A 13,818-nucleotide genomic window follows, 5' to 3' on the forward strand; every position below is an offset into this window, starting at 1 on the left:
TAGCTTCCCACTCTCTCCAACCAGAAGGAAGGCACAGTGGAAGTGGAGCGAGTCAGAGATGTGTGCTTAGCATGCTTTAAGACAACAACAAAATGGACACAATCTAAGTGTCCATCAGCAGTCTATCCTACCATGGAATTAGGTGCCCACTTTGGACAGGGTGATGTTGCTTTTTAATTAATGTGACATGGAAAAGGTTCATAATAAATCACTAAGTGAAAAAAAAAAAAGAAAAGAAAAGAAAGAAAAAGAAAAAAAGCAGGCAGCAAAATAGAGGTCACCATAAGATTTCCTTTTTATTAGGTGGATTTTTGAAAAATACGGAGGAAAAAATATGGACAAGATAAATGGCAACTTTTGGTTGAAAGGATTGAAGTTATTTTTTTTCCTAGAGATCAAAACTAGAACTTCATAATGATGTAAGCTCAATACATAAGTCAAAATAATCATAAATATATATGTACCTAATATATGAAGCAGAGACTGATGGAATTAAAAGAAGAAATAGATCCACAATCGTCACAGATTTTAACATTTTTCTCAGAAATTGATAGAAAAACTGCATTGAAGGTATTTTAAAATATTCTTTCATCCTTTTCTGTGTTTTCCAAGCTTTTCTACATTGTGCCTATATTCTTTTTGTCCTAGGGCAAAAAACAAACAAACAAACAAAAAAAGATGCATTTTTAAAATGCACCCAAATAAAATCTTAAAGGTACAGGGAAGAAGAGCGGCGAAGGTGGAAGACAGGGGAGGCACAGAAGAGGTTAAGCAGAGGCTCGAGGACGAGGACCTAACTAGGTGCACCTTGCGGGAGAATATGCAAAATGTAACCGGAGTGATCACTGTGATTTGGGAAAGGCCTGCCCCATTCTGGGTCTTTGTTTCCGCTTCTAAAGGAGCGCTTTAGGACCGCACCATTGAGCCGCTAAGCGACGAGGGCGTTCTTGCTTGCCGTGAGACTCGGGGGTGGGGAAGGCGGTGGCTGGGTTACCCGGGAAGTGGGGAGCGCTGCCCTCCCCTATCCCCGGCCTTTCCAGCCCCGACCCGCCCGCGCCTAGAGGGAGGAGCGGCCTTGGCCCCGGGCCGCAGATAGGCGCCCCCTGGGACGCAGGCGGAGCCTCTCGGCTTGGGGTAGAGGCTGAGCCGCTGCGCAGAAGCGGGACCGGCGTTGAGCTAGCGGCGGGAGGCTGGGCTAGACCTGGAAGAGCTTGAAGCTGTACCTGGACCCGAGCCTGCCGCAGGTAATTAGCGCCCTTCTCCCTGGATCCCGAGGGCAGGCTGCAGCTTCCAAGCTTGTGCCTGCACCCGGGGCACGGAGTGATTCCTATTGGGGCTCGGAGAACTTAGATCCCAGCAAACCTTGCCCGCCTTAGCTAGAAATCATAGCTCACGCCCATCCAGCGCACTCCAGCCTAGAGCCCCAGACCGGAGCCAAGAGGCTGTGACACGCGCCCCCCTGCCCGCAGAAGGTGAAGTTGGTGCCACGTGCTGGGTGATCCAGAAGGGCGGCCGGCCCTTGGCACAGTGGGCACTAATACCAGGAACTGTAAGAAATTGCCCACAGTCGGAGGAAACATAAAGCTGAGACTATGGGAATCCTGGCTGAGACTCCTACTCTTACTTGCTGTGTGCCCTTGGTGAGTCCCTTAGCCTCTCTGATCCCCAGCCGTCTTCCAGAACGGGGGTCATCATCTCCCCAGATCACCCCGGGGGGTGCTGGGAGTCTCAGTGACTTACTGCTAAGAAAATGACCTGCAAACTGTAAAGTGTGCTGTGCTGTGAGCAGTGATCTTACTATATGCAAGTGGAAGCTCTAAGCACAGACCCTATTTATTTAAGCTCCTAGAGGAGGAACAGCCTTGGCTTAGCATGAAAGACTTGCCAGCCTTGGCCTATGACTATCTCTCTCACCTGGTTAGCCCCTCCACTCCCCCACTCCTGGGTTGTTACCCCTCCCCTGGGATCCCTCCCTCCTCAGACCCAGGTCTGTTGGACCCAAAGTTTCTTGTGTCTCAACATGGCACAGAGCTCTGAACAGGTTGGAACCTGAGTGTATCCCTTATAGGTCTGCTGGCTCTACCACCCTCCAAGGGAGGGCTCTGATTTATATGAAGCTGGGGGACCTGGCTGGGGCTTTGCTTTCCAGGATTCCCAGTGGCAGAGGGTGAGCCATACAGGGGTGGGGAGTGGGGGTGGAGAAGGCAGGTGCAATTCCTTTTGGCTGCTGAGTGGGTCAAGACTCAAGTGAAACAGAGAAGGTGAAGGGATTGATGTCCTGGCTAAAGAGTAACTGTTTCAATGAATCTGTAAGTTTTATACCCCATTTAAATTTCATTAAATGGGGCGCCTGGGTGGCTCAGTCGGTTGAGCGTCGACTTCAGCTCAGGTCACGATCTTGCGGTTCGTGAGTTCGAGCCCCGCGTCAGGCTCTGGGCTGATGGCTTGGAGCCTGGAGCCTGCTTCCGATTCTGTGTCTCCCTCTCTCTCTGCCCCTCCCCCGTTCATGCTCTGTCTCTCTCTGTCTCAAAAATAAATAAACATTAAAAAAAAAGTTTTTTAAATTTCATTGAATAAATTTTATATACTGTCTTAATTTTATAGTTGGTTTAAAAAGTGTTTTTTTTTACATTTATTTATTTATTTTGAGAGAGAGAGAGAGTGAGAGCAAGCAGGAAGAGGGGAGGGGCAGAGAGGGAATCCCAAGCAGGCTCTGTGCTGTCAGTGCAGAGCCCCATGAGGGGCTCGAACTCACGAACTGTGAGATCATGGCCTGAACCGAAATCAAGAGTCGATGCTTAACCGATGGAGCCACCCAAGTGCCCCTTTAGTTGTTTTAATAAAGTCTGCCCTGTTTTCAGAGTTGTAGGCAAGAATAAACAGGCCCTTCTTCCCAGCTGCTACCAGACTTGCTGCACTCCTGGGAAACTGAGACCTTTGCCCTGGGTCCGGCTGGGCCAGTGTCTGAGGCCAGCTCTGATATACTGGGGTGGAGGCTTACCATGCTTTTTATGTGCACAGCTCTGTTCAGTGTAGCCCCATGAGGCCTTTCACATAAGAGGAAACTGAGGCACAGAGGTAAAGTGAAGCAAGCCCCTGTTTCAGAGGTAACTCTGTCTGTCAGTCCCTTGGTTTCTACCCATTATTAGGTCAAATCATGAACAGTCTTTGTGGAAATTTTGATGTATATCACTGAATAACTAGCTGTTGGGCAGCTGCTCTGTAGCAGGCATTCTTCGAGGTATCAGGGACACAGAAAAGCAGGGGAAAAAATGTCGGCCCTCTCGGAGCTGATGTTTTATTGGGGAGAGGCAGACAATAAACATGTGAGTGTGTAAATATACTATTTGGTGTGTCAGATGGGGAGAAATAAGGCACGGGGTAGGGGACAGAGTGCTGGAGGTGAGAAAAGTTGCACTTTTGTAAATTTTACAAAGGGCAGTCAGGGGAGGCCTTGCTGAGCAGGTGACATTTGACCCAAGACCCAGAAGAGGTGAGGGAGTGAGCTGGGGGAAAGATGGGGCATGAAGGAGATGGGCCAGAGTTCTTTAGGGCCTTTGTACGCCTTACAATCCATGTTTTTAGAAGTGACACCCCTTTATGCTAGCATCTTGGAACATCTTAGCTGGTAGGCCTTTGGGGGACCACTTTGTCCCCTGTCACCCGTTCACTCTGGTTCCCCCTGTCCCCCTCCAGAGTCGTGAGCATGCTGCGCTTCCTGGTACCTGTGCCCCGACTGCTCTGCCTCTATGGCAGGACTGCCCCATACTCTTCAGCAGCCGCCCTCCCCAGCCCCATCCTGAATCCAGACATCCGCTACAACCAGCTGTTCATCAACAATGAGTGGCAAGATGCAGCCAGCAAGAAGACCTTCCCAACAGTGAACCCCACCACGGGAGAGGTCATTGGCCACGTGGCTGAAGGGGACCGGGCTGATGTGGATCGGGCTGTGAAAGCAGCCCGTGAGGCCTTCCGCCTGGGGTCTCCGTGGCGCCGGATGGATGCTTCAGAGCGGGGCCGGCTGCTGAACCGCCTGGCTGACCTTGTGGAGCGGGATCGTGTCTACCTGGCCTCACTGGAGACCTTGGACAACGGGAAGCCTTTCCAGGAGTCTTATGTCTTGGACCTGGATGAAGTCATCAAAGTATACCGGTACTTTGCTGGCTGGGCCGACAAGTGGCACGGCAAGACCATCCCTATGGATGGCGAGCATTTCTGCTTCACCCGGCACGAGCCTGTTGGTGTCTGTGGCCAGATAATCCCATGGAACTTCCCCTTGGTCATGCAGGGCTGGAAGCTCGCCCCAGCACTTGCCACAGGCAACACTGTGGTCATGAAGGTGGCAGAGCAGACCCCCCTTTCTGCCCTGTACTTGGCCTCCCTCATTAAAGAGGCGGGCTTTCCCCCTGGGGTGGTGAACATCATCACTGGCTACGGCCCGATGGCAGGAGCAGCCATCGCCCAGCACATGGATATTGACAAAGTTGCCTTCACCGGCTCCACTGAGGTGGGCCACCTGATCCAGAAGGCGGCTGGCGATTCCAACCTGAAGAGAGTCACCCTGGAGCTGGGCGGGAAGAGCCCCAGCATCGTGTTGGCCGACGCTGACCTGGGCCATGCTGTGGAGCAGTGCCACGAAGCCCTATTCTTCAACATGGGCCAGTGCTGCTGTGCAGGCTCCCGGACCTTCGTCGAAGAATCCATCTACGATGAGTTTCTCGAGAGAACCGTGGAGAAGGCTAAGCAGAGAAGAGTCGGGAACCCCTTTGAGCTGGACACTCAGCAGGGGCCCCAGGTGGACAAGGAGCAATTCGAACGAATCCTGAGCTATATCCGGCTTGGCCAGAAGGAGGGGGCAAAACTTCTCTGCGGTGGGGAGCGTTTGGGGGAGCGTGGTTTCTTCATCAAGCCCACGGTCTTTGGTGGTGTGCAGGATGACATGAGGATCGCCAGAGAGGAGATCTTTGGGCCTGTGCAGCCCCTGTTTAAATTCAAGAAGATGGAGGAGGTGATCGAGAGGGCCAACAATACCAGATATGGCTTGGCTGCCGCCGTGTTCACTCGGGACCTGGACAAGGCCATGTACTTCACACAGGCACTCCAGGCTGGCACAGTGTGGGTAAACACCTACAACATTGTCACCTGCCACACGCCATTTGGAGGGTTTAAGGAATCTGGCAATGGGAGGGAGCTGGGGGAGGATGGGCTAAAGGCCTACACCGAGGTGAAGACAGTTACCATCAAGATTCCTCAGAAGAACTCATAAGAATGGCCAACACAGAGACCTTCCTCCAGTCCAGGAATTCCATAATCACCTAGACCAGCGGTTGCCAAATCATTTTTTAGCCCCAGCCCCCACTTTATTTGTCCCAAATGAACTCTTTGAGGGAAGCTCACCAAATAAAGCAATTGAAATGAGAGCTGCTCTAGTTAAAGCAGGGTTGGGGACTGGGCTCAAAGTTCTACCCACCTGCCCTTTGGTCCCTGCCCCCTTGGTGGCCCTGAGTTACTTCCATGAAATCTTGGGAGTCTAGAAAATACATCGAAAACCACCTGGACAGTGGCTTTCAGTTCTTCCTTCTGATCCAAGAACTTCCCAGTGGATTAACCTGATGGCTTAGACATAGGATGGGAAGGCGTTAGGAGTTTCAAACTAGGTGGATGCCAAATCTTGGCCCCATTTTTCAGTGACTTAACCTAAAAATTAAGGATGCTTTTCCTTTTTAAATTACCAGTTATCAGGCTGTTTCGCTTGCTTACCCTACATTTTGTTACTGATTTTCCTTCATTTGAGGGAAGGAGTGGGCAAAGAATGCATTTATATAATCATTCCTTTAAAGTAAACAACCCAAGTGTCCATCAGTTAGTGAGTGAGTGGATAAGTGAAATGTTTCCATGGAATATTCCTTGCACTACTCAGCCATAAAAGGAATAAAGTACTGACACATTCTACATGGATGGACCTTGAAAACATTAGGCTGAGTGGAAGAAGCCAGACATACAAGGCCACATATTGTATGATTCCATTTATAGGAGATGTCCAGAATAGGCAAATCCAGAGACCCAAAGTACATCCGTGGTTGCCGGGTATTGGGGGAGGAGAGAAGGGGGAGTAACTGCCAATGGGTATAGGATTTCTTTTTGGGAAGTTTTGCAGGGTTCTGAAGTTGGGTAGTAGTGAGAGTTGTACAGCTTTGTGAACATACTAAAAAGTGCTGAATTGCACAGTGATTCACATAAAAGGGTGAATTTTATGATATGTGAATTAATTTCAATTAAAAATTAAATAAAAAATACTCATAATTCCATTTGCAAATGAACTTTGGGTCAATATTCTGTTACAACCGAAAATTTTAGAGTCGTGGGGATGGAAGGGACCCAGATGGGCATCCAGTCAACCCCCAGCCAGGTACAAAAGTCCCCTCCCCAATATTTCTAGTTGCATTTTTGTTTTCTCTTGGCTGAGTGACAAAGTACAACTTGAAGGCCCATAGAGAAAAGCCCTGCCTCCTGCCTAGAGCAAGTTCATTTAGGTTCCCATTTCAGGGCTTCCACATTGTCACCCAGCCTCTACCCAAACACACTGCCCCTCCAGCAAAGCCCAGCATCAGGGCCATTCTGACATACTAGGGGTTTCCAGACTTTCACACCTCAGAGTTCAATGTATTTATTGTTAGTCTTCTGACCTCATTCCTCATCTGAAGGGAGAAATTCCAAGTCAGCCAGACCAGACACAGAAACAATGCTGATCCTCGCTCTCCTCGTCTTCCATCTTTCTAGACCTCACGAGTCCCCATACTTCCCGGTCCACTCAGTCTTGGAAATGCACAGCGTTGGTTGTCATCTCTAATGTCCTGTTATCTCACCGAGGCATCGAGGTGATTTTGTCACGTGTCTTCGGGAGTGGGCCAGAAACTGCTTCCTGAGGCCCAAACAGACCCCTCTTCTCCCCTTCCTAGGGCCTACTTTCTGCACCATTTGTCTAAGGCTGGGGTGACCCTGACTGCCCTTGCAATGCGCACCTTTTACCTATTTCTCCTGGAGGCCATTGGTGGGGGGAGGTGGGAGGGAGCGGGTGGCTGGGTGGGTGGGGGTCTCTAATGACTAACAAGTAGCATCCTAATGTTTTCAGCCTGGTTCCTCATTTGTTCTCTACTTCTAAACCAAGAGGGACTGTCAGAAGGTGTCCCAGTGTGGGTGGGACTGCGAAAAGACAATCTAATAGGTCTCACTTCCGATCCCTGAAATTCTGAGACTGAGGAGTCAGGTCAGGTTCCTAGTCAGCCGAGCCACCAAGGCCCCTCTGTCCTGTGTCATTGCTCCGGTTGTGGGAGGTGTGAGCAGGAGCCTGACCTGGACAGCGTTAAGGGCAGGATTTCACTTGGTCCTAGATGTTGCAATTCTGGGCCACCACCCATTCAACAAATTTGCACCAAGCACCTCCTCTGTGAAGCACGATCTCTGCCAGTCATCTTCACACGCCAGCAAAGCCTCACAATCTCGTAAAGTAGGCAGTGGGCTGACCCCTTTTTAGATGAGGAAGTGGGAACTGAGAGGTTTAGCCTGCAGCTCATTTGGACTCATTTTCTCAGGCATACACTAGGGGCCAGAAAGGGGGCCAGTGTCTAACCACACCTTGAAACCTCAAGAGCCCATAGCAATGCTGTTGAACAAGATCAAACACCCTGCTTCTCTGCTGAATCCACCAACGCTACCCTTGATCAGATCCCGGATCCCAGATCCCAGGCCTTTTAAAGAAGTATAGTTTGGGTTGACTCTATTCTGGGTGTGAGGCTGACCTCTGGTGGTCACCTTGTTAGTTAATTTGCTTGGATCATTCATTCATTGCAGGGGGGAAAAACAGGCTCAGGTGCCAGTTCTAGGCAGGTTGTGGGGAAAGAGAGTTGAATGAGGCAGTCCTGACCCCGCAGGAGCTCACAGTGTGGCAGGGAGACTATTCCCAAATGAGATGAAAGTTCTGTGGTAAGTAGAAGCACAGAGGCCATGAGGTCACGGAAAGAAAGAAAGAACATTAGGCCGACACAATATTTATAAGGCACCTATAGTAACATATATGGACTCATGGAATGCTTCTAACCACCCACAAGGTACTTATTATTAGCATTCCACTTGCTAAATAAATGTGGAGGCCCAGAGGTGTTCAGCTATTAAGTGGAGCCAGGATTCAAACTCAGGTGTCCTGACTCTACTGCACCCCACTCGGCCCAAGGGAGAGGCCCAAGGGAGGGGCAGGGGATCTGCTGGATGAAAAGGAGGTAACCAGGCAGACACAGGAAGCATGTTTCTGGGAGAAGGGCCTGGGGTTTGTGAGATAGTATGGAGGGTGTGAGGAACGGTGTGTGGAAAGGACAAGCCTGGGAAGAAAGGCCTGAGAGGAGGCAGGGGCTGGATTATGACAAGGCCCGACAAGGAAGTTCACATGCTGTCCAGCAGTGGGAAGCTAAGAGGTCTTCCCAAGGAAAGTGATAGGATCATATTGTAGTTTCTAAAGCTGGTTATGCTTCAGTGGGAGGATGGGTTGGGGGGTCGGCCTTGGGCTGATGCCACTGCCAAAGTGATGCTGACCTGAGCCAGGTGTGAGGACGGGTGGCAGATCCTGGCAGCCCACAGGTGGGCTTCCAGGTGTGGTGACAGATTGCGGCAAAAGGAGAGTGAAGTTACGGTGACCCATTCTCCCGGCTGGGGACCAAGTGGCAGTAGTGCTAGCATTATGAAAGGGAACCTACCTGGAGGAGCAGATTTGGGGACAAGGTGCTGAGTTCATTTATTTGCTCGTTTATTCAACACATTGTATTCAGTGCTGACCATGTGCTAGGAACTATTATTCCAGGTGCTGGGGACACAGTAGGGAGCTAAATACCAGTCCTGGACCTTCTCCCTGATGGGGGGGGGGCGGCTGACCACAAGTAAAATAAGTGAAACAGTCTGTCAGATGGATAAGAGAAAAGCCTAGCTGGGAAGGAGAATAGGGAACGTGGGTAGGGTGGGGTTGGAATTATAGTTTTCAATAAGGTGCTCAGAGATGGTTTCACTGAAGAGATGACAAAGGACTACAAGAGTTATGGAAATGGCAGGTGCAAAGGCCCTGAGGCTGGATGGAGCACATCTTGGGGGCTCAGAGAACACAAAGGCTGGAAGCAAGGAGCCAGAGTGGAGCAAGCAAAGGCTAGAGATGGAGATAGAGAAGTAGAGGTCTTGGGGTGAGGGCAATTAGAGCCTTGAAGGTCTCTGTGCCAACTGGGGCCTTTACTCTGCATGATGAAGGAGCCATCAGAGGTTTTTGAACAGAGCAGGGACATGATCTGACATGTTTTAAAAGGATCACGGGAGCTGCCATGTTGACAACAGATTACTGGGAGAAGGATAGCTTGATCCTGATAATGCCAACATTGGTGAGTGAAGAATGAGAATTCCATAAAGGGCACTGAGGAGAAGCAGCTGAGAACCATGAGGAAAAGACCTGAGAGGCAGGAGTCAAGAAGCCAAGGAAGGAGCGAGTTTGCAAAGGGAGGGATCCCTCGGCAGAGTCAAGTGCTTCCAAGAGGTCAGGTAAGAGGACAGAGAAGCGTGCCCTGGCTGAAGCCTCAGGGTTCCCTCGAGACTTGGTAAGAGCAGTTTGTGCAGAAGGGTAGGGGTCGAAGCCAGACTACTGTAGATTGGGAGCACCACTTAATCCCCTCAAACCCCTGGGATCTATGCATTAATCCTAGAATTGGAGGACCTTGGGAGGAAAGCAAGGAGGCACATTATGAGGGCCTTGGAAAGGCCCCGGACTCCCCACTCACTTAGGTAGAGGGGTGGACCAAGTAACCCGTCCAAGGCCATGGGGCTCCGTGGTGCCAGAGCGTGGCCTGAAGTACAGATTCCTGGCCCCCAGCCACATACTCTTCCCACGTGTCCCAGCCTAACTTTAGTACCACAATAAACACCAAGTTTGAGGGGGTCAACGCAACAACTGTTTATTTCTTACTTAATCTTGGTTAAGCAATTAACCAGTGGTTAACAAGTGGTTAATGAATAACGATGGTTAATTTCTTGTAATAATCTAATGCAGGTGTCCAGTTAATTGGCACTTATCTCCCACATGGAGATTCAGAGGCACAGATTCCTTCCATCTTGTGGCTCCACTGTCAGCAATGGTTCTTAACCATTTATGTTTTCTTCTGAAAAGCCAATGAAAGCTACTAGAAAAAACTGCGCCCATGCCCATCCACATAAAATTCTGAACACTTTTGGGGCTCCTGGGTGGCTCAGTCAGTTGAGCGCCTAACTTCGACTCAGGTCACAATCTCCCAATTCATGAGTTTGAGCCCCACGTCAGGCTTTGTGCTGACACACCAAGCCTGCTTTGGATTCTCTGTCTCCCTCTCTCTCTGCCCCTCCCATACTCACGCTCTCTCTCTCTCTCTCTCTCTCGCTCTCTCTCTGTCCCTCCCTCTTTCTCAAAAATAAATAAACATTAAAAAATTGTTTTTAAACTTCTGCACACTTTCACGGGGCTCACAGACCCATGAGTCCATCTACAGAATCCCTAGGGGTCCACAGACCCAAGTGAAAACCCCTGCGTGGAGCCTCAGAGACCTCCGTATCAGCTGGTAGATGGGGACAAAAGTGTGGAGAGGGCCCACCTACTTCTTTAAAGCCCTGGACTCGGCATGGAACACATCGCTTCCATTCAGTCCACTGGCCCAAATGGCCTGACCCAACCAAGGTGCCGGAGGAGGCTGGGAAATGTAGTTACAAGGACATTTTGACACTGGGGAGAGGTCCCTAGTTTTCAGCAGATAGCTCATCCCAGGTCTAACACACATGACACCTCCATGCGGGTGTGTGTGATGTTCCTCACAGAGATATTTTTAGAGTTTAACCCTCTCATGGGCCATTTGCGCCCCACCTTCCAGCTTTGCTTATGTTATTCCTCCTTTCTTCTTTCCTATCCAAACCCAGCCCATTTTCTCAGACCCCTACTGAGGGCCCATCTCCTCCAGGATGCTTTCTCTGACCATCTTAATCAGCCATCTCTGGCCCCTTTGAGCTCATAAGGCCCACCCTTCATTTAGTTTTGTTCTGTGCCAGCTCTTTTTTGTCAGCATATAATGAAATGGGTCTCACTTTTTGTCCCACTGGATGGTGTCTTCCACAAGCCCCCCCCCCCCAGCATGTCTGACCTGTCTCCCTGTGCCCCTGCCACCTGGCACCCAGCCCTCAGCATCCCCTCCAGAGTGGACCGAGCATGTCCACTCACTCACGCAGGCTCGGGGCAGCAGGACCGACCAGGAATTACAGGCTCTGAAAGCGGAGGAAGTGACCCAGACCTACAGACTGTGGTGCAGCTTGACCTTGCTTCTGAGTCTTCAACTCCAAAGCTAATGCCCATTCTACCTGAGGGACAACTATGGCACCTACAGCAGCTGGTGGCTTGGTGCCACCAGCGACTCGGGGGGGCTGTGAGTGGCAGCAGACCCTCAGCACCGAGCAAGGTTGGTGGTCTGCAAATGTGTGTGGTGGGTGGGTTTATGAGTGGAGGGAAGAGAAGCTTCTGCACACCATCCCCACCCCCCCAATGATTTTTCCTCTTCCCTCTACAACCAGCCACTGCCCTGAGGGAGATTTAGGCATGAGGAAGACAGCCATAGTGAAAGGAGACAGATTGCTCTGCCTCCTGGCTGCCCCTGATATACTTGCACCTGGACTCAGAGGGAGCCCTGACTGTAAAGTCCACACTCCAGGAGACAAAGTCAGTCCCACCAAGCCAAGCATGGGCAATCACTGCTACCTGCTCTGTCCTGGGTGACAGGCTCCCACGTTCTGAATTCATTATTCAGCTACAGACACCAGGCCACTTTCGCTTCCTTTAATTAATTAAAATATCATATAATAATCATTCCCTGATTTAACGTTCAGGAGGCCCTGGCAAAGGCTGGGAATGAGGAAATTCACTAGAGGGGACTGTTCACTGTCGATTGATTTGCTCGTTCTTATTAATTTTTCTTGTGTCATCCATCCTGGGGGAGTGGGGAGGGCAATGTTTTTTAAAAGACATAGGATTAATTTTTACCATAAAATCTGAAGAAAAAGTCCATTTTGACTAAAAATTGGACTTTTTTGTGTATGGTGGGAAGTGGTTAGGTTTTGGGATTGAACATTGGCTTTCGAACGGTCTCCCTTAAGCCCAGTTATAAACAGGAGACTGTGAGTCAGGCTGCCCACCGCTTGGAGCATCAGGTCCAACCTCCTCCTCCCAAATGCCAGGTGGCATTTAGGGGTGTGGCCTAAGACTGCTCCCCCCACCTGCCACCACAGCTCCAGGTAACCAGTCACAGCTCACTACTCGCCTTCACAAGCCACCCTGCACTTCTGCGTCTCTGCTCCTTTCGCATGCTGTTTCCCTGGCCCAGAATCCCCCATACCCACTCCAGTCCGCAGCATAGATGCCTCCTCTTCCGGGAAGTCTTCTCTGATCTCCCCCTGCTTTGATCACCAAGCAGACACGTTGTGCTGCCTGGCAGGACAGCAACCTCATCTTCCCCACTGGAGTCTCACCTGACGGGCCAGTTCCCACCCATCTTCATCCTGCCGGTGTCTGCACCCTTCTGGCCTCTGGAAAACGCCACTCCGTGTGCATGCGGGAGATGACAGAGGGCACAGCTAAGCTGAATGAATGAAATACTGGGATGCGTATCCAGCAGGAGACATGAGTTCCAGGGGAGTTAGAAGGATCAGGCTGGTAGGTGATTAGGACTGGTTAAAAATTGTGCGCAAGCTGTCCAGGTGGGGCTGTGACGAGAACTCAGGTGTGAGAGGAAGGAGGATTAGGACTAAAGTAGCTGATGTGGATGAGGAAAGGACAAGATGGTCAGCGGTAGTGGAGACCTATCAGTGGGACCTGCGCCCACCCACAGCAGTGTTCCCAGGACAAACAGACCATAAAGACTGTCCTTAAAAACATTTATTTTCAGGTGCATGGGACATGTGATATCAGCACATCTATGAAAATAGGGCAGAAAACCCAGTTCCTGGGGGCACCATGTTTCTGAACGGCAACAGCACCATTTCTTTCAGCCCTGGGAGGGGTCTGGGGGCTCTCCTAGTGCAAAAAAGTCGTTAGGTTGGAACAATCCTCTTAATCTGCCTTTTTGGTTTTGGTGAAAATTTCAGAGAGTGCAATATTATTATTATTATTTTGCACATCATTACGATGCTAACCCAGCCCCCTGTGGTTTTGATGTTCAGTTCTGTCACCCAAGCGCTCCATCTGCCCTGCTCTCTGCATCTAGACCCAGCTCTCCAACTGTTTTGGGCAAATGTAAGGTGAGTCAATGGATTTTGCTGGATGTGCTTATCAGCACATGCATGATGTTGTTCTAGTACCTTCTCCAGGGCCACAGCATCCCTACTTCTGACAGTTTCACTGTAAGTGAAGGCACTGTAAGTGCCTTACCAAGTCTTTTCCCAACTATGCAAATCACACAGAGACTCAGCCGCAGACCTTGGGTACAAAAACCCTGCAGTACGGGAAGGGGGGTAGGGGCGCTGAGTAGGGAGGGATGTGAGCAGACCCTCCGCAGCCCCAACTTCCAACACACAGGCACAGCTTCCAGTTAATCAGTTTCAACTCTGATTTTATTCAAAGAAAGGGGTTCCAATGTTTTAAAGTTTGCAAACTACCCTCTAGTTTCGTTGCCTTCTTACTCAAATGAGGAAACGGAGGTCCAGAAGGTGAGGGGACTTGCTTGGAGTCAGGCAGCAAGCCAGGGATGAATCCCCAAATGGACCTCATGTTTCTGGATTTTCAGG

The 13,818-nt window shown here is 50.3% G+C and overlaps 1 protein-coding gene across 2 annotated transcripts; it reads left to right on the forward strand.

The window, feature by feature from the left end:
- The first annotated feature begins 1,055 nt into the window (after positions 1-1,055).
- ALDH1B1 (aldehyde dehydrogenase 1 family member B1) lies at positions 1,056-5,420 on the forward strand. 2 transcript variants are annotated; one of them, XM_045468389.1, is made up of 2 exons: positions 1,056-1,244; positions 3,697-5,420. In XM_045468389.1, the coding sequence occupies exon 2, from the start codon at positions 3,707-3,709 to the stop codon at positions 5,264-5,266; it is 1,560 nt and encodes a 519-aa protein (XP_045324345.1). In that variant the 5' UTR covers positions 1,056-1,244; positions 3,697-3,706; the 3' UTR covers positions 5,267-5,420. The 2 variants fall into 2 exon arrangements, with proteins under 2 accessions (XP_045324345.1, XP_045324346.1); XM_045468390.1 differs by lacking the exon at positions 1,056-1,244 and adding an exon at positions 1,269-1,640.
- Positions 5,421-13,818: the final 8,398 nt, after the last annotated feature.

The sequence above is a fragment of the Leopardus geoffroyi genome, chromosome D4 (genome assembly GCF_018350155.1).
Source record: "Leopardus geoffroyi isolate Oge1 chromosome D4, O.geoffroyi_Oge1_pat1.0, whole genome shotgun sequence".
NCBI classification, from domain to species: domain Eukaryota; kingdom Metazoa; phylum Chordata; class Mammalia; order Carnivora; family Felidae; genus Leopardus; species Leopardus geoffroyi.